Here is a 21100-nt window from a genome sequence, read left to right on the forward strand (position 1 = left end):
GCTCACCAGTAGAAGGTGTAGCAATGATGAGTGTTGAAAGGAAGATCCATAGGGGGAAAGGCAACACTCACAACATACCCAATGACCAACTTCAATGTTCTAGTTCTACTCTGAGGCCTTAAGTTTCCCTCTCATATTTTATGGGATCTGAGCCAGAACTTTCTTCATAGGGTTAAAAATTGAACCACACAATGCTGTATACAGGCTTGAAATTACATTTACATTACTATTCACCTCAACCTTAGTAACTCCAGTTGCCTGTGAAACATACTTTTTTGAGGCATGCTGGTCTTCTGTTATTCTACTGCTGTAGCTGCAGCTCTGTATCTCAAAACAGGCCAGCCGTGGCCTACCCGTTAGCGCTTCGGACTTGTAACCTACTGGCCGGTTCGAACCCCGACCAGTAGGCACGGCTGAAGTGCCCTTGAGCAAAGCACCTAACCCCTCACTGCCCCCCGAGCGCCGCTGTTGTTGCAGGCAGCTCACTGCGCCGAGATTAGTGTGTGCTCACTGTGTGCTGAGTGTGTTTCACTAATTCACGGATTGGGATAAATGCAGAGACCAAATTTCCCTCATGGGATCAAAAGAATATATATACACTTATACTATATCTTATTTTATTGCTGTAGCTCTGTAGCTTAATTGTTAATAGCTTACATGTTATGCTATTGCTGTAAGTCACTTTGGATAAATGCCTCTGCCAAATGAATAACTGTAAATGTAAAAATGCTAAATGTCAACTTGTAAAAGAGAATATTCCAAACCTTTACTCAGAATAAATTCACAGTGGAAACAAACTAGTTAATTAATACAAAAAAAAGAAAGAAAAAAAAGTGTATCCTTAAAATACAGGATGAAAATCTGTGAGGCCATCTCTACTTAACTATCAATTACATGTATTAATTGTAGAATCTGGAACCTCAGAAACGAAAATGTGTACTGCTTTTTTTGTTTTACAAAATTCTTTGGAGAACCACTAATTCATGATTAACTTATGATGAACATCTGAGAATCACCCTTCATGAGTGACACCGAGTGGCATTGCTAATGCTGGACATCCTTTAGTGTTACTCAGATGAGAGGAAGACACTTTGGACAGTCACCACACAGATCCAGTCATGGTCAGGGAAATGTCTGGTATCAATGGCTGGGGGAGTGCCGAGATGACAACATCTGACCAAAAGACTGGACACTTGGAGATGATGCCTGAACAGATGACAAAAAGAGTATTAAAATGGAGTTCAGAGAGAGAGAGGGCGGACAGCTCTTCATTACAATCAAATGCAGGAGTATCAATGTCACTAGCTAATAAGTATTCATGCTGCGGTTACATTCAACAGCCATTTGTAGAAATTATTTCAACTCATATTTGGTAACATGAACTCAGCTTATGAACTCAAATGAGCTTCCACAGGGCAGAAATTATTCCTGAAAAACTGAAATAATGACTCTGATAGAAGATAACAGAAGTGAATCGACTTGCTTTTCAACAAACCTTTTAGAACCATGCTAACTGAAGCTTACACTGTGTCCCTTAACACTAGCAGATATTCTCGATAGATACGATAGATGACAGGTAAGCAGACTAAATCCAGAGGGGATAGTTACAGCTCGCTCACCTGTCCTTCTACAGGTCTCTGTGCAGTGGACAGGACCTCTTCATTTTAAGCCGAACGCTTTCTGTAAAAAATCTGTCTCTTGGGAGAGCTCAACTTCCGCAGGACTCCCATGAGGCACTGCTGATGTGTCATCATCACCGCTCATAGGTGGCCAGCTATATTCCTGTGTGAAAGCGAGATCTTCCTGTAGGCAAGTCTCACTTGCGGTTAATGTGTCCTCACACGGTCCGGTGGATAATTCTGGGTATTTTACCATGGCAAGAGGCACCTGGGAGTTGGATGTCTCCTGGCCCGACACAGAGCCTGGGGCTCTCCTGAAAGGAGAAGCCTCCCGAGGGTGGCCACTGCTGGGCCTGTCTCCTGCATCTCCACCCCCCTCCATCCTTCTTGAGTCCACAGCAGCAAACCTCTCTAACAGCCCTACTCTGGCCCTGAATTTAATGACTGGACTGAGTGTGATCTTGTTCTCTCCGGCCTCTCTAGGGAAGAGGTGTTTCACCACAGGGGCAGCAGGGTTGGGGGAGCTTAGCGTGAGCAGTCCGAGACTCGAGGCAACAGTAGGGCTGTCTGCAGACGCCGCCTAAAGGATGGGAGAGAAAGGGGAAATAAACACAACTGAGAACACAACCAACATTGCCAACAGTAGTTAGATACATTGTGGCACCTGACCGTGGTATCCAATCCATTTTCTAAAAAATAGTCTACTTTAGCAATACACCTTGGATGTCAGGACTGATGTTTTGACACAGCTTTTTCTTTCCTAGAAATATACTTCATGGATGCCTCTATTACACCCCTCTCCTCAGACATGTGAGAGCTGCAAACAGGACAGTCACTCACCCTGGGCTGTTTAAGAGGAGTGTTCCAGCCCTGATAGCCACTGGCTCGTTTGATGCCGAGCGGACTTTGTGGTGGATCACTGAGCACCTTCCAAGGGTTCTCCTCCTTGGCAACAGCCGACATGGCAGGAGGTGCACACGGCACGTTGGCGTGGTTTTCGGCACACTCCATAGGTGAGCACCAGTTATACGCCTGACTGAAATTGAGATCATCCTGCAGACAGGCATCCTCCTCCTGGAGGTCTTTACATGTTGAGGAGGGTCCTGGGGTCTGGTTTGGCACTTGGGAGGCCTGAGGAGGCCCAAAGCCTGGGGCTTGCCTAGAGGGGGTGCCCGCGCAGGGCTGCGTGAAGCTGGACTGATTCAACGGATCCTCCTGTCCTGACTGCTGTTCGGCCACCAGCTCTCTGACCAGCTGGCCGAGTCTGGTGTTGCTCTTTCTCACGTGTCCTCTGATGGCCTTCTCGAAGTCGGCGTCCTTGGAGACGACATAAACGCGCTTCTGGCCCCGCGTGACTGCCGTGTAAACATGCCTCCAGTCCTGAGCCACTCCACTGCCAACCACGTACACAATGGTCTCCGCCTCGGAACCCTGACCCCCCACACACACACACACACACACACACACACACACACACACACACACACACACAAAATGGAAACACCACATATAATCATAATAACGCAAAATGAAGCAAGATACAACGTACAAAAGAGGTGGAGGAGACATTTGCTATAATTAACATGCACCATCTGATTGAAATTCTATTTCATTACACACCTAGATATTTTGGTGTGTGTGAGTACTGTATGTGTGTGTGTATCTGTGTGTTAGCGCGAGTGGTACCTGGAAGGTGTGTATGGTCCGTGCCCAGGCATGCTGTATCCTGCACAGTTTTTGCAGCTCCCTGAAGAGAACACACAGCACCCTCCCCTGCCCATCATCCAGCGTCAAGTACCGCCTCCTCCGCCGGCCACCCTCCTCCACCGTCACATCCTGTAATGAGGCATTGTGGGATATCAGAAAGAGAGGATTCATCTCCACGCCCAGAATGTTTATTGCTCACAATACACACACACACACACACACACACACACACACACATACATACATACATACATACATACATACATATATTTGCAAGGCATTTTCATGTCTCCAACAGACAATCAGGTTTTTAGCAACAAATGAATGACGAAAAAAGTCCCAGTGTGGACTTTGGTTTAAGGGTATCTTTGTCCAGCACTACGTTGCACACTGCATCTACTTTTTCTGATGTACAAAACAAATCAGTTGATGTGCTTCATTCCCATGATTGAATTAAGATATGCAGATAGGACATTAGTATCTTCAAAATGACATCAGACATTGCACATAAGATGATATATACTGTGTGGGTTTGTGATTTCTGAATAATGCACGGTCACAATACACTCCTTATTAAGTGGGTAATCGGAGCTAGCCGTACGAAGATACATGAACCTGTGGGTGTTTGTTCTGTAATATTTGTAATAGTTAATGGTGGCACTTAAATGCGCCACTTCTTGTAGTAATAAGTCTATAACAAAATGGTGATATCACATGGAATTATTTTTCAGAAATGGTGGGATTTTAAATGTAGTGTTGAAATGTGAAGATACAGGATCTCTTCCTGTAATTACAACCTTACAAGTGACTTGTTTTGAGGTGTGTTGTTGCCATGACTACAATGATGCACTCATTTGTAAACTTGTTAACCCCATTTGAAGATGGAAATGAGTGGCAAAATGGTCAAAGTCAAAGTCAAAGTCAAAGTCAGCTTTATTGTCAATTTCTTCACATGTTCCAGACATACAAAGAGATCGAAATTACGTTTCTCACTATCCCACGGTGAAGACAAGACATATTTTACCAATTTTAAGTCCACAGACAAACATAACATTCAAGTAAACAAAAAAGTAAGTAAATAAGTAAATAAGTCAGACAGATCCTTGTGAGTAACCACTGCTGCCAACCTCTGTGATGTAGAAGATCTCTCCATTGCACAGGCGTTCCTTCACTGGTTCCTTCTCTTCCACCTCCTTCCTCCTTCCGGTCTGCTGAGTCAGCTTGTCGCTGGTGCTTTCCAGAGGGTCAGAGGGGAGAGGGCAGCCGCCCGGCTGAGTTGGCGCGGCGAGAGCCAGCTGCTGCTCCGTGGTCGGTGGCGGCAACGCTGGCTGCTGCCCACGCTCATGGCTCCAGTCAGTGATATAGTTGTTCCTCGTGCAGCAGATTTTGTCCCCAATACGGAAGTCCATCTTGTTCTTGTGGTTTCTGACAGAAACAACACCCAGGGTTTGCAGAAGACAGCAATGCAGAAAAGGAACACCAGTATACTAAACGAACGCACCATTAAAGGAAAAATCCGGTATTTAGCACTTTTGAGTCCCTTTTCTGGTTTGTTTTGGATGAACTAGAGTGGTGGACACCGAAATTTTGACGATTGGTCCGGTCTCGACTTTTCTGACTCGTTTTGAATCGCCTTTGACTACTCAGAGTGGCTGCCAACAGGCATGCTCAAACATGTCCTAAAACAACCCTTAACGTTCGTTTTTAAAACTGTGCATCTCACCGAGTGCGAAATACCGGAATTTTCCTTTAAAAACTACCAGGGTGAAGCAGGGACAACATGACAGGAGTGGCAAATTGTCCTAAATGTCTTTATTATTCACTTCACCACCTCTTCTATGACCATGAACACGGCTTTCAAATAAAATAGCATGATATCAATGTAAAGACGAGATTAACATCTGGAATTCAGTATTTACATATCACTCTGCAGTCAACAGTGTAGTAATGCTATTTTCTAAATAAATGTTAAATAAAATGAGAAGTATTACTGAATGTCTTACTTGGTTGCATGCCTCCCATAATGCTGGCAACAAAGCTCATTGATCAGAGCACAGTCGGCCCTGCAAATGCATATCAGGTCAGTCACTACCGCAACAACATACATGTAACCTCTTTTCAACCACAATCCTTTAACATATTTTCCCACAGAAGAACTCTCAATCAAGTCCACATATTTTAAGTGTTGGGGTGTGTTTTTCTAAGTACTTTTGAAACCTTTACCTCCTGAAAGCGATGAACTGGGAGATTTTATGGTCTTGAAGTCCAGCAGCTCGTCGAAGCAAAAGTGAAATTGCATCGTGTAGAGCTGAGCAAGAACGAAGAAAATACAAGATAAGGCCCATCTCAACACAACACCACAACTCCCAGTGAGAGCCTGTGTGTTTGCCACCAGCCCTGAGCCACAACCTGGCGATCCCGTATACACTAAGATCATCCACACACTGAGTTTTTCAGATATGGTTTCTAAGATGGCAAACCCCACCCAGAGGCCTGTGGAAGACTAAGCCTCTTCTCTCTGCTGAAAGCAACAGGTTGTGTTAACTCACCAAGGTCGTCCTGAGACACCCGCACGTAGATGAACCTCCTGTCATCGCCAGGCACTTCAGGGGAACAATTCATATCCACTACGGCATCAAAGTTCAGAGGGTAGTACGTTCGCTTCTGACCCATGTCTGCAATACTACAGAAGACAGAGCAGAGTCCATGGTTTTATATTCCCAAGCAAAAGACAAGCTTGGCTCATTAGTGATGAGTGGAATTTTGAGAATTAGTGGAAGTTAGTTAAGTATAAGTATATATATTCTCTTTTGATCTCGTGAGGGAAATTTGGTCTCTGCATTTATCCCAATCCGTGAATTAGTGAAACACACTGCACACAGTGAACACACAGTGAGGTGAAGCACACACTAATCCTGGTGCAGTGAGCTGCCTGCAACAACAGTGGCACTCGGGGAGCAGTGAGGGGTTAGGTGCCTTGCTCAAGGGCACTTCAGCCGTGGCCTACCAGTCGGGGTTCGAACCGGCAACCCTCCGGTTCCAAGTCTGAAGCGCTAACCAGTAGGCCACGGCTGACCACAAATTGAGAAAATTGAGTTAAATGTGTTTTCTTAAACAACCATCCTTACACCAGTGCTCTGTGTTGTCCAGATGTCCTGTGAAGTTAGGATGCAACGCTAGCTGAGTTGACTGCTAACTTCACAGGATATCTGGACACAGAGCACAGGCGTGAAAATGGTTGTTTCTGAGGCTGCTTACTGTCCAGCGTTTTCCACTATCAGCTTCGACTCGGCCCGGTGGTTGGTTCTCATCTCAATGGACCAGTGGACTCTGTGCAGGCTGTGGAACAGGTCATACAGTGCGTTTCCAGGCTCAATGCTGGGCAGCTGACGCACATCACCTGCGCACACACACACACACACACACACACCAACAGTATTCCATGCAATATGCAAATATGCTGGGTGTTTCTTTGAGACCACTGTAAATGGTCAAGTACTGAAAAACCAAGGGCGGCTCAGAAAGAGCTCGGCATTCTGGGAAGCTGCAGGCATTTGTCAAATGGGGTTGTTGATTTGTTGACAGCTGTTTGCTCACAGATTGAATTCCAGTCTGGTTTTCGTATGCTGCCAGCTGAGTCGAGCGGTTTGGCACGCCTCCTCCAAAGGGGTTGAAAAATAGTTTCCATCTGTTCCTACGACACCCATTTCCCACACTCAGAACCCCACTGTCCCACTGTACGACATTCACTTAAAGGAGAATTCCGGCGATTTTTCACATAGATCTGTGTTTCTCGAGGTCACCGAGTACTGTCAGCAAAAAAATAAACGATTGCTTCTACCTAGCTCGACTTGCTGCAGCCAACAGCCAGAGCTGCAGTAATACACACTGGGGGCATGAGTATGGGGGCTCATGAACATTCCCCCAAAAACAAACAAACAAACAATTCAGCATTCAGCATTTAGAAAACAAAAAGAGAATTTCCGCAATCTATAATTTAAGAATAATAATCTAATAAAGATTAATTGGACTACATCATTATTAAAAATATGGAATTATGGATTATCCTTATGAGATTATCATTCATTAATAAATTATTAGATGTTGGACATGTAAGGAAAGATAAAATGGGGGTTCCCAATGTTTTCCTCCAGGTCAAAAGATCAAAGGTTAGAGGGCTCACCGAGCAGGACGAACTTCTGCAGCTGGGCCTCACTTGTGAGGATGGCCAGCAGTGAGTGGAGGATCTGCACCGACACCAGACTGCCCTCGTCCACCACCAGCGCCCGTACCCGCCGGAACTTCCACCGCGACACCTCCCCCTTCTCCTGGCCCTTGTTCTTAGCCCTGTCCTTCACCCTCGTCCAGTTCATATAGCTAAACAGCACCTAGAGAGAGAGAGAGAGAGAGAGAGAGAGAGAATTCCAAGGAAAAGCTGCATCAAAAATGAGCTCCTGAAATCATCTCAAAATATGGACTAAAAAAGTTGGACACTTTGAAAAATAACCCTCAACAAACATCCAGAAAAGACTCTAAAGAAGACAACAATAATAACCAACAATTGAAGAGGAAATATCTTAAAAGGAGAGTATTATCATATTTCTCAAATCAAAACATCTATATAGCCATCAAAGGCTAATCATCAACTGCCATTGTTGCCAACATTCCAAAGGAGAAACTGCCTTAAAATAGCTAACTGAAGAAGCTAACAGAAAAGGATTCTGATGATGGAAAACACCCAACAGACAGCAAAAAAGAGCACAGCTCTTAGAGAAAAGAGCAGGGAAATTGAATACCCAGCTAAATGCAAAAGTGGAACAGCCAGGGAGAAACACAAGGTGAAGACACTACATGAAAATCCGGAGGTCCTCTTCACTGACTACGCTCAGCAGAAAGGAGGAAGAAAGAAGAACAACATAATTTTCTTCACCCCGTCCATTTACATCTGGAAAGATACCCTATGCAACCATTATCCATATGTATTCAGTGAGGGCATTGGTTCAGGAGGCAGATTAAAGATCTGCAAAGATGAACATCTGGACAAGGATGACCCTCTGCTTACCATCACATACTACACAAAAGGAAAAGTGTTGATCCCAGGTAATGAAGCCAACCTGGAGTCCTTTGAAGAGCTGTTCCCAGTTTTGAAAGCTGAGGTTAACACTAAGAAAGTGTATGTCGCCTCGGACAATGAAGAAAATGAGAGTCCAGCGGATAACCTGTCTATCTCTGCTCCTCCCACACCTGCAAGCCTTACCAACCGGCTAAAAGAGAGTATGGCCCTGCTGAAATGGACTTAGCTGAATTCAAAGAGCAGACCCAGGCCAGGCTGTCTGACTTCCCAGACAACACTATGCAGCTGCTCAAAATGGAACTCCAACAGCTCAAGAAAGACCACAGAGTCCTGGCATCTGACTTCAGCATAAGTCTAGAGACACTCAAACAGGAGAAAAGTGTGCTCCGTGCTCAGTTGGCAAAAGTGAAGGAGGATGCTGAGAAGAGAGAGAAGAATCTCACCAGGCAAATCCAACGCCTGACGGATCTCTTGTCAATGCCAAAATGACAAGCACAGAGACACAGACTCTCCCTTCCAGTATTGCAGACCCCTGCCATGTCTCAGCCTCACCTTCTCTCCTCTGCACCCAGCCCAGCAACACTCTGGCACCTCCTGACCCGACTCCTGAAACATCTGCACAGTCACCCACCAACAGTCAGCTCTACCCATCCCAGCTTTCCTCCATGCGGTCTGAGGAGCAAGGCCCACAAGTGGTCCTGCTGACTGACTCAAATGGGAAATTCCTGTACACAAACAAGCTTTTTTCCCAGAAAGAGAGTGTTGTCTAAGCGCTGCAACACCACAAGCAGGCAATGAAGCTGCTGAGAAAGGAGACACTCAACAACCCTGAATGTCTGGTGATCCACACAGGAACAAACGACCTGCATAAACTCCAAAGGGACACTGCTGGAGCAATGAACAGGATGGCCGGAGCAGGCCAGTAGGGAGTTCCCTGACACCCGGATTGTGATCTCCACCCTACTGCCTAGGACAGACACCCCACCTCATGTCATCCATGAAATTAACATGGAGATCAGAAGAGGATGTGCCAGCCTGCCCAATGTCCATGTGGCTCTCCATCCAACCCTTGGCACCTGGGACCTCTATGATGGACTCCATCTACACAAGGAGAGGATAAAGATTTTTGCAAAATCTCTGAAGGACCACTGACCCTGGGAAGTGGTCCTGCTACACCCTCCTCTGATAGGAGCCATATACACCATCCCAGGCATCCTCCTCCCCATCACCACCCTAGGATCATCCATCCTACCATAAGGAAAAACAATGGTTCAATCTGGACCCCAGACCCATTAATGGCCCACCACCCCATCAACAGCAGCATGCATGCAGCAGCACCTGCCCCTTGCCCCCCTCCCCAACCTCAGCAACAGAACTATGCTGCGGTAGCTGCCCCTTGCCCCCCTCCCCATCCTCAGCAACAGAACTATGCTGCGGTAGCTGCCCCTTGCCCCCCTCCCCATCCTCAGCAACAGAACTATGCTGCGGTAGCTGCCTCTTGCCTCCCTCTTCACCCACAGCAAATTATATCTGTGTAGTAATACTGATGAATATTCCTAGTAGATGAGTAACATTTGTAACATTTTTATTTTTTATTTTATTTTTAACTTAACTTAACATATCATATAAGTTACATATCTTCATTTATTTAAAAAAAAAAAAGAAAAAAAAAAAAAAAAACTTTATTATAATTTTATTATTTATTACAAAACATAATATTCTTCTTTACTATTAGCTTAAAGCTTTATGAAATTCCTATTACTACTGTAAATGTAGATTGTTGTAGTTATTTTCATGTGTCAAACTATACAAGTCCATTTTGTTTGTTTTCAAATGCGTTCATTTCATATAAGTTGTTGGAATATTCAGGGCCTTCGCTCTTCAACTTTTGAGTTGAAGAGTGGAAGCTCTGAATTCATAAACTCTATTAACTCAAAAATATTGATATAATTATATTGACAGAAACATGGTGTAAAAACGATACATTCACTCACTGTCCCCCAGGATATAATGAAGTCATGGTGCCCTCGATAAAGTTTAAAAATATACGCAAGGGCAGAACATCGGGAGGTATCTTGGTGTGGTATAAAGAAAATCTTTGCCATCAGATATTACCAATAAAACAGTGTAAATCACACATTTGGTTAAGATTAGATCAAACACTGGGCATAACTGATAAGAGCATATACCTCTGTGCTATCTATATACCCCCAGTAGACTCCCCATATTTTGAAGAGGACATTTTTGAAACCCTTCATTCAGAAATTGCCTATTTTCAGGCCCAGGGAAACATAATTCTAATTGGAGATCTAAATGGACGAACAGGAACTGAACCTGATATTGTTGACCCACAGGGAAACAACCATGTATTTGTCCAGTTTCCCCTGTTTACCACACCAACCATCCCCCACCGGAACAACCTTGATTCTGAAATAAACCAAAGTGGCAGGGAGATAGTGCAACTCTGTCGAGCTTAAGGCCTGTACATAGTTAATGGTAGGCTCAGAGGGGACTCTTTAGGGAGATACACTTACTCTTCAGCTCTTGGATCCAGTGTAGTAGACTATGCAATCACTGACATGAACCTCTCCACTATCAGTGCATTCACTGTCAGAGAGCAATCTCCCCTTTCAGACCACAGTCAGATCAATGTGTTCTTTAACCTCTCAGGTCAAAAGAGCAACACAAAAAGTGAACCTTGTAATCTATGTGATTCACATCCCACTTACAGATGGGCCCCAGACAGTAGAGACAAGTTCATTATGGCCTTGAACTCACCTGATCTGATAAATGACATATGAACATATGATCAAAACAAATATAACCTTGCAAGTAATGGTGTAAACAAGGCCGTAAACGATATCAACATGATATTTCATAAAGCAGCTATCAAAGCTGACCTCATAAGGCAAAAACGGAAGCCTTTAAAAAGAAAAAAATCTGACAAATGGTATGATCAAGAATGCAAGACCATCAGAAAAGACCTGAGAAAAATAGCAAATGAAAAACATCGTCAACCAAACAACGCAGCCTTACGTATTCATTACAATGATATTTTAAACAAATATAAACATACAATTCGGAACAAAAAACAAAACTACAGCCAAAAGCAACTTGAAGATATTGAGAAAGCCATTAATGAAAATCAATTCTGGGATATGTGGAACAATTTCAACACAAAAGAACGAGAAGCATTACCCATCCAAAATGGCAACATCTGGAAAGCACACTTTGAAGATTTATACATAAACATACCAATTAATGACCTCAATTCAGATCAACATTTAATAAAAGAAAAACTCCAATCATTAGAAGAAAAAAATTAAAACAACCAAAACCCCTTGACTTTCCAATTACTTGGGAAGAATTAACCACCAGACAAATGCTCTACGGCCAAGGAAAGCTTGTGGTCCAGATAGCATTAAAAATGAAATGCTTAAATGCAGCACCGAGATGCAGGGTGCAGTGTTGAAATTGTTCAACATCATATTACGGTCAGGACATTTTTCCTGACATGTGGTGTAAAGGGCTGATTTCCCCATCCACAAAAAGGGGACAAATCAAACCCCTCTAATTATCGTGGCATATGTGTCAGCAGTTGCCTGGGAAAGCTGTTCTGCAGTATCTTAAACAAGAGAATAGCAGATTTTCTTGATGCACATTCCATTCTAAGCAAAAATCAAATTGGCTTCCTTCCAAAACATCGTACCACCGATCATGTTTATACGCTCCACACCTTAATTAATAAACATGTTCACCAAACAAAAAATGGCAAGATATTTGCTTGTTTCATTGATTTTAAAAAGGCGTTTGATTCTATTTGGCATGAAGGGCTCTATTTTAGACTACTAAATTGTGGGATAGGGGGTAAAGTGTATGACCTAATTAAAACCATGTATTTAAATAACAGATGTGCTGTTAAAATTGAAAAAAAAATAACCCAATACTTCACCCAAGGGAGAGGTGTTTGTCAGGGCTGTAATTTAAGTCCGACGTTATTAAATATATATATAAACGAACTTGCTATCCAGTTAGAGCAATGTCCCGGTCCTGGCCTCTCCCTCCTAGATAGAGAGGTGAAGTCTCTATTTTTTGCTGATGACTTGGTTCTACTGTCTGCTACTGAAAAAGGTCTACAACTACAGTTAGATATAGTAGAAAAGTACTGTAAGACCTGGGCCCTAGAGATAAACCTAGACAAAACAAATGTAATGATTTTCCAAAAACGCCCCAAATGCCAAGAAAACAAACACCAATTTAAAATAAACAATTCTATCATCCCCCACACCATGAATTATACCTACCTAGGTATAACAATGACAGCATCAGGGAGTTTTAATATGGCAGTGAATGCACTAAAGGAAAAAGCTTGAAGAGCCCTAAATGCAATTAAAAGAAAATGTTATAATCTCCAAATTCCAATTAAAATCTGTCTTAAAATATTTGATAGTGTCATCCAGCCCATTGCGCTGTATGGTAGTGAAGTATGGGGTCCACTCAGTCATCATAGCTATACTCACTGGGACAAACACACAATAGAATCCCTACATGCTGAGTTCTGCAGATACATTCTACAAGTACAGAGAAAAACACCAACAAATGCATGTAGAGCTGAATTAGGTAGATACCCACTAATCATTAACATCAACAAAAGAGCACTCAATTTTCTGAATCACCATAAAAAAATCCAGCCCACAAGACACCCTTCATTCTAAAGCCCTCCAAACCCAAGAGCTGAACCCAGAAAAAAGTCCCCTACACCAGTTGTTGCAGAGACTAACTGCCTTACCACACACCCACTCTGATCAGTCTCACAACAACACTGTTTTCCAAAAACCAATCAGAGTAAACCAAATTATGAAACAATGTAAAGTAGCCTATTTGGAATATTGGAAAGAAGAAACTAAAAATCAAAGTAGATTACAATGCTATCTGTCCCTAAACCGAGAATATAAAATAGCAGAATATCTTAATACTGTCAGAGATAGAAAACAGAGACTGACCCTAACCAAATACAGGCTAAGTGACCACAAATTGGAAATCGAAAAAGTTAGACTCAGAAAATCATGGCAACCAAAAGAACACAGAATATGTGGTTACTGCATGACAGGTGAGGTCGAGACAGAGATTTTACCTATTTATTTTATTCCTATGAAAATCTACTGACATGTTTGTGTTCAGATTTATTGTATAACTGCTTTGGCAATATAAGTGAGCTTGTCATGCCAATAAAGCATTCTTGAATTGAATTGAATTGAATTGAGAGAGGGGGGGCAAAGAGGTACAGGAAGGTGTCGGAGAGAGAGAGAGAGAGCAAGATGAGAGAGAGAAAGAAAGAGAGCGAGAGAGAGAGCAAGGTGAGAGAGAGAGAGGGGGGCCAGATGGGGCAGAGAGGTACAGCAAGGTGTCAGAGAGAAAGAGAGAGAGAGAGAGAGAGAGAGAGAGAGAGAGAGGGGTACAGCAAGATGTCAGAGAGAAAGAGAGAGAGAGAGAGAGAGAGAGAGAGAGGTACAGCAAGATGTCAGACACAGCAGAACCAGAATGCCATATAACACATTTAAAAGTCATAAAGCGCCTGATTGATTGAGTCACCCCTCTCCCTCACCTGGTGCATGGTGTACGCAGTGAAGCCCGTCCTCTTGGTCAGCAGTCCAGCTGCTCTGCCCGTGGGTGCGGTCAGCAGCACCTGCAGCTTCTCCTCCTCCTCCTCCTCCTCCTCTTTCTTCTTCTTTTCCTCTTCCTGTTTGCTCTCCTCACCCACCTGGGTGGCGGCCTCGTCCTCGGGTAGTGAGGGGCCAGAGTCTTTTTGGAAGTCCTCGCAGGCCTTGAGGACCTCCTCCATGTCGCGGTCGCGCTGCTGCATGGCGGCTTTGAACACCAGGCTGACCACCGTGGTCTTGCCGCAGCCACCCTTGCCGCTGATCACCGTCACCGGGTTGGAGCAGATCATCTGGGCAGCCCGCACCTGGTCCGGGTCCAGTTCGATCTCCACGGGCGGGTCGCGGTTCGGTTCCTCAGGACTGGGAGGAACCTCCTGCCTTGGGATGGAGAGTTTAAGGTCAAAGTTCAAGTCGTCCCATGACGAGCCTCCATTTGAGTGGATGGCTTGTGTAGTGGACCTCTCCCCATGGCCACACATCAGGTCATCGCTTGGTCTGTCCCTGGCGACCCCTGTTGCATCTTGGGATGTTTCCGATATCGCCTCCACATCGTGCGCCGGGGCACCTGCCCCGTTGGTCTGCTCGTCAGGTGTGTTTCGACCTGCCTCGGCCCGTGCCCTCTGCCTCTCCTCCTGGGCCTCCCTCAGCACCCGCCGGACGTCCAAGTCGATGCGCCAGGGCTTCGGCACCCCCTCGTCCGCGCCGCCCGTCAACCGCGCCAGCCGCTCGCTGATGCCTGTCTCGTAGGTGTGCAGGTTCCGCAGCGCTACCCTCTGGCGCTCCAGCACGACCACGCCCTGCTCCTTCATGAAACGCACGGCCGCCCACACGGACAGCTCGGACAGCTCGGAGCAGAGGAGCTCCTCCAGGCCGCGCAGTTCCACGTAGGTGCTCCCGGACAGCTGGCACTGGTGCTTGAGCTGAGCGTACACCTGCAGCGCGTGCCGCTGCAGCTCCGGAATGCCCCGAACAGGGGCCGCAAGGCCCCAGACGAGGCCTCAGTGGAGCGTAGAGAATCTACACAAACACAAAGAGACGAGAGAGAGGGCGGGCAGAGAGAGAGAGAGAGGGGGAGAGAGAGAGAGGGAGAGAAAGGAGGGGAGAGAGAGAGAGAGAGAGAGAGAGGGAGAGAGAGAGAGGGAGAGAAAGGAGGGAAGAGAGGGGGTGAGAGAGAGAGGGGGAGAGAGAGAGAGAGGAACACATTATTTTGCCATTACACACATTTAGCCTGATACAACCTTTAAAGTTATGGTAGATAGAGCAGCCACTTTCAGATGAAACACTAGGGGGAGCTGTTCTCACACACTGGTGCCACACCGCCACCAAATTATTGCCGCCACAGCTTCAGATTTAGGGCAGATCCACAATATTATCTCAGTTGACTTTTATGTTATCCTGTCCAAGTGTCCTCCACTGGCTGGTATTCACATTGTACTTTAACAATAAACAGCAATACTAATCAGAGGTTATTAAGACCTGTTCACTTGTATTCCACAAAGATATTGTTTGTATGTCACTTTATGTCAACAATATGGCAAAAAACTAGCAAACTTGAAGGAAAAGTGTAGCACAGGTCAAGATTAGCCGAGATTAGGTCAAGAACACTATAGACGGATATACATGACAAACTTTTGAAACCTGGGGCCTACACACAGACAGGATGTGCATAGATCAGGTGGGTTGTGGGGTGGGGTATTTCCTGAGATAAATCACATGGTTGACCTGATACACATCCTTAAACTGGTCCTGGTTCTGTGGGGGTTGAAGCAACTGCAAAAGAAAGGCCTCAGCCTATGAAACTCTTCCATTTGTCTCAGCCTATGAAACTCTTCCATTCGTCATACATTGGAAAGATTATTTCTATTCTCATATTTGAAAACATGAGTAATACTTGATAAAAAAAAAAACTCTGAGATTGCGGCCCAACGGTGGGACCTCTGAAATCCCCAGGGAACATTTGGGTCCGTCACCACTCACTGTGGGCTGTGGTTTTAACTCCCACCCCCATCCTAACCCACACGCAACTTGGCACACACTTCCTCTGTTCTCTGTTGAGTTAAACAGGAAGTAGACATGTTCGTGCCAGTGACATCTGCTCAACACTAACTCAAGAGTCACCATCCATGTAGGAGTTTTTGAATGAGGTATGATCAGTGAGAAAGAAGTGCTCATCTCCTGACAGTCAAGCAAGCAATCCAATATCATAGCTCAACCAGAGATTTTCAAAAAAAATAAACTAATAATAAATAAATAAATATCAATAAATGTTATTACAACTATAATTAAATTATAGGTAAAAATGTAAACTGCAACATTAACTTAGTAAATATACAGCAAAAGTCCTTGTCTTAAAATACAATTTATACATTATTTCACATATTTTGAAAAAATATTCTGAAAAGCATGTCTTCATGTGGATATTACGTAAATACATAAAATCACTGAGGAAATTCCATATTTGTCCGCACACCCTTTAAATACACAGTGGTGCCAGGTGCACACACCATTACACCACATTTACATCAAATTTCTCAGATCCTCTTTTTTTAAGGACTTCCCTTGAAAAAGCAGAAACAAGGCACTAGTCTGTTATCGAGTGATGCAAAAAATGAATCCCACCATCATGGAAATGCAGGTAAATACACTGCAATTTACTACGCGTTTTAGTCAGAGTTATGATGACATTACAAGGGAATCTGAATCTCACATCTGAATATGTTTATGTGTGTCTCGTTTTGTAACAGTAGCTTTGGTACTACTTCAAGTGTGATAATCACCAACTACTTGCACAAAGGAACAGATGGGGCAGCCGTGGCCTACTGGTTAGTGCTCGGACTTGTAACCGGAGGGTTGCCGGTTTGAACCCCAACTAGTAGGCACAGCTGAAGTGCCCTTGAGCAAGACACCTAACCCCTCACTGCTCCCCGAGCGCCGCTGTTGTTGCAGGCAGCTCACTGCGCTGGGATTGTGTTCTTCACCTCACTGTGTGTTTCACTAATTCACGAATTGGGATAAATGCAGAGACCAAATTTCCCTCACGGGATCAAAAGAGTATATATACTTATACGTATACTTGTGCATGTGTGTGTGAGGCATTACTGCATTCACTGTTTCTGGCTTATTTTCTTTAATAATGCCTGCTAGAACTGAGCTGTGCGAGCAAGTCAAATCCAAGAGAGATGTTATCTCTAATGTCCTTTCTAATCTCATGTCTGAGTGTTCTTTAATGTGTAATTTTCCACTGCAGTAAATATTTTAATCTATATTAGGGATGCACACAGGTAAGGTGTGAAATAGGTGAGCCGTAGCAAAGGTGACATCTGCATCCCAACCTCAAACTGGCGCAGTGCCCACGGTGACCTAAGTGAGAGTCTGGCAGTGCCCACGGTAACCCAAGTGAGAGTCTGGCTGTGCCCACGGTAACCCAAGTTAGAGGTGACCCAAGTGAGAGTCTGGCAGTGCCCACGGTGACCCAAGTGAGAGTCTGGCACTGCCCACGGTAACCCAAGTGAGAGTCTGGCCTGAGGTCTTTTCCCAAAACTGCTCCCCATCTCTCTCCCTCACTCATCTCCTGTCAACTCCTCACTATCATCTGCATAAAGGCTAAAAATGGGGCGGGCTCTAAACGATGACAGATAGAGGAGAACGGTTGGCAGCGCTTTGTGCACAACCATTGGCTGCCTTGATGGGGTTAGCTAGTCAGTGTTTCCCACAGAACTGAATTCCATTTGCGGTGGTTGGTTTGCAGAATTAACTTGAATACAACAGTTTTTTTTAACAAATTAGCACAGCGTGGTTATGATGCTAACCAGATTTAAGCACAATTTAGTACATCCTGGAAAATCATTGTGTGGTGGTCAATGTGGATATTGTGATGGGCCACCACAAATAAGTCAATGTATGGGAAACAGTGCTAGTATTAAACAGCATGGACAACGACTTGTTAGCCAGTGTGGGGGAGCAGGGTAGTAACGGCTAATTTAGCTCATTTCATCAGCTCCATCTACGGCCCCAACACAAGCGTTGATGACATTGCTGACTACAGTGTTGAGGACAGCCTCAACCCTATGACTCATCTCTAATCTCTACAGTGTTGAAGACAGCCTCAAACCTATGAATCATCTCTAATCTCTACAGTGTTGAAGACAGCCTCAAACCTATGAATCATCTCTAATCTCTACAGTGTTGAAGACAGCCTCAAACCTATGAATCATCTCTAATCTCTGCAGCGTGCACTGAAGACAGCCTCAACCCAATGAATCATCTCTAATCTCTGTAGCTGAATTGTGCTCTATTTCTGCTTAGTGAGCGAGTGAAGTACTCACATAGCTGAAGCCCAGCTTCCACACTTGTGTCTTGATGATCACTTCCAGACGGTCCAGCAGGTCCTCTGCCTGCCCCGCCTCAGCACTGTCCTGCAGGGCGTCATGGTCCTTCTTCTTGCCCATCCCCAGGAGCTCCTTGAACTGGCGGGGCAGCAGAGTGGGCAGGTGCATCATGACCTGCGGGTACCGGGTGGCCACGCGCACACACACACCTGCAACTACAGAGTGCAAATGGGAGAGTTTTCAAGGATCTAATAGGCATTACCGCTTGTTTTTTTTTTTGTGTGTGTGTGTGTGAAGCACGGAGGAACCACTTGCCTAGTTATTAAATTAGCTCGAGTCAGACTTTAGGCTATATCTGAGAAACTCTACAATGCCCACATGGCTGGAATGATGAGGGATCAAATGGAACACGGACCTACATCTTTAAATAGCATATGCAATACAAACAATTGCGAAGCAACCACAGGACTTTGACAGCACTACTGGTCAAGTTCCTGTATTTCACACAAGACACCAACTGTGAAATAAGCCTATATTTGCCTAAACGGTCATGTGTCTACAGTGAAGTCTAAATCATGTGAGAGCTAAACAGCTGGACTCAAACACAGTTAGCAGCCTCATCCACAAGCCCCTGGACTATGTCCCTTACCTGATTTGGATACCAGTTTCTTCATGTGGTCTGCAGCTGTCTTGCATTGCTCCACATCCTCAAACTCCTCCAGGAGTTCAGGCAGGGTATGGAGCCCAACCTCTGTGTCCTCTGGCAGCCAATTCATGAACTGCGTTCTGTGCTCTGGGGACACACCGCATGCTTTCAGAAACAGGGACGCGACGAAGCGGCTGGCTTCACCCTTCAGGTCACTGCGAAGGGCATACGAAGGGAAGCCCTGGACGACCGCCCGGCCGTTCCTCAGATGCCCCACGCGACAGGTGATCTGCCACCAGGGGTTTGTGAGCGGGAATCGGCCCTCGAGCCGCAGAGTCTGAGTGGAGCCCAAGATCTGGAAGTCAACTAGAGGGTCATCAGAGCACAGGTCTTGTCAGGAAACTGCATACAATAGTTAGACCAGTTAGTACGTAAAAGTAACAGCGAGATAATTTTGCTTAACATGTTCGTCAGCTTAATTTTGTCTTAAATACACAGATGTGGAATACGTTTTGAATTCTTTCACACAAACATATGGGTATTTGTGGGCGTTTAAGGGCGTTTTTGGGAGGTAACCAGGTACACCATACTTTTGGAGGTGCAAGCAAATGCTGCATTGCCATTGAGATCACAAAGTAAGGAGCTGGCTCAAGGGTTATACAAGTTTTTTCTCGTGTTGTAAAATGAAGGCACAGTTTCAAAATGTGCCAAATGTCAAATGTTGAGTTACTCCAGTTTAGATTTTTTGACGTTAATCACTGCTATGATGTATTGCTAGTGTTTATCCAAAGTAAAATGGCTGTTTTGAAGTTAACTGATGGTTAAACCAAAAATCCGATTGTTTGCGCCTCCAAATGGGCGGTGACATACGTCTGTGACGCGAGTTTGTGTGAAAGAATCCAGTTTTAATTCCTCCTCTCTGAGGCACAGCTAACTTAAGCAAACTGTTGGAAGGTTTTTTTTTTTTTTTTTACAAAATCATGCTGTGCAAGTCAAAACAAAACCCTGTCACATACCCCACGGGTTTGACATGACGCAGATAACAACCGCATATTAGGAAATAAAGGAACTCAAATAAAAGTGAGTCCACAGATCGCTGGCCTATTATTCCATCTCCGCTAAACTACTATCAAGCTCTTTGAGGTTTATTAAAACGCAAGGTAGGCTAGCTAGCCTATTGCATGATGATACTGTTTCGAGCAATCATTCGATCTGACAAGCATCACAAGAACAGCATAGACAACAGCTCATGAACATAATGTTACATGCATTTCAACTGCATTTCAACTTTCCTGGGTTGTACTTTACCCTCTAGTCGTGGTGACACTGATGACTGAAACATGCGCCCTCCAGCAGACAAACTTTCCATTTCAACCATGTCCAGAAACTCTGGGTCTTCCTCCTCCTCGTCATCTTCAGAGTCCGAGCCCTCATCTTGGTTTCTTTGCGCCTCTTCCCTCGGTGGTAAGATATAGCCAACTAAAACTCTGCCACGCGGCGACGAGGTTACAGCTGACATCGTAGGCTATGGGGGGAAACCATAGAGGGCAAAACGCCCCCCACTCTGACAGCAGTCAATGTTAGTATGTAGCAGTTTAAATTCTTCCCGCCGCCTTTCCAAAAATAACAGTCGAGTTGACAGTAGTGTAGGAAGTTCCGGTTCATGAAACGAGTGTCTATGGTTAAAAGCATAGACATAATATACATAGACGCCGCATCGACCGCTGCTCCCTACTAGCGCTGACGAGATTTGGAGCCGCCATCTTGGACCGGTCATCCACTCCACTCAGTGTAATCTGTTTTGCCGGTGCAATGAGCTGTCAGCACACTTAATTAATCATATCTCACTGAATACCGAACAGATTTTCACGCGGTTTTTTTTTGCTGCAAAGGTCATACATGTAGCTATGATACAGGCCACATTGTTCGAAAATACAAAATACAACCAATAGTACGGTAATGTTAAATCTTACTTGTGAAAAGTAAATCCCCCCCGAGTATGGTCCGCCGATTTGAGCAGGAACATGCTGCACAGTGCTGTCATCTTGTGTTTTCTGCTGCAACAC

General features: G+C 44.7%; 1 protein-coding gene across 1 annotated transcript; it reads right to left on the reverse strand.

The window, feature by feature from the left end:
- Positions 1-546: 546 nt before the first annotated feature.
- helb (helicase (DNA) B) lies at positions 547-20740 on the reverse strand. Its single transcript, XM_048235681.1, has 14 exons — positions 20343-20740; positions 19038-19400; positions 18382-18603; positions 14006-15057; positions 7510-7714; positions 6585-6726; positions 5876-6009; positions 5550-5634; positions 5330-5389; positions 4454-4751; positions 3306-3455; positions 2460-3050; positions 1620-2199; positions 547-1206 (listed from the first exon to the last, which is right to left on the reverse strand). The coding sequence occupies exons 1-13, from the start codon at positions 20551-20553 to the stop codon at positions 1660-1662; spliced, it is 4053 nt and encodes a 1350-aa protein (XP_048091638.1). The 5' UTR covers positions 20554-20740; the 3' UTR covers positions 547-1206; positions 1620-1659.
- Between the last annotated feature and the right edge of the window lie 360 nt (positions 20741-21100).

This window comes from Alosa alosa, chromosome 23 (genome assembly GCF_017589495.1).
Source record: "Alosa alosa isolate M-15738 ecotype Scorff River chromosome 23, AALO_Geno_1.1, whole genome shotgun sequence".
Classification (NCBI taxonomy): Eukaryota; Metazoa; Chordata; class Actinopteri; order Clupeiformes; family Clupeidae; genus Alosa; species Alosa alosa.

Coding starts and splice junctions, on each gene's coding strand:
- helb (XM_048235681.1), bottom strand. CDS start 20,553: ATGTCAGCTGTAACCTCGTCGCCGCGTGGCAGAGTTTTAGTTGGCTAT. Junction 7,715..14,005: donor CTGCGTACACCATGCACCAG/GTGAGGGAGAGG, acceptor CTCTCTCTCTAG/GTGCTGTTTAGCTATATGAA. Junction 5,390..5,549: donor CAGTTCATCGCTTTCAGGAG/GTAAAGGTTTCA, acceptor ATGCATTTGCAG/GGCCGACTGTGCTCTGATCA.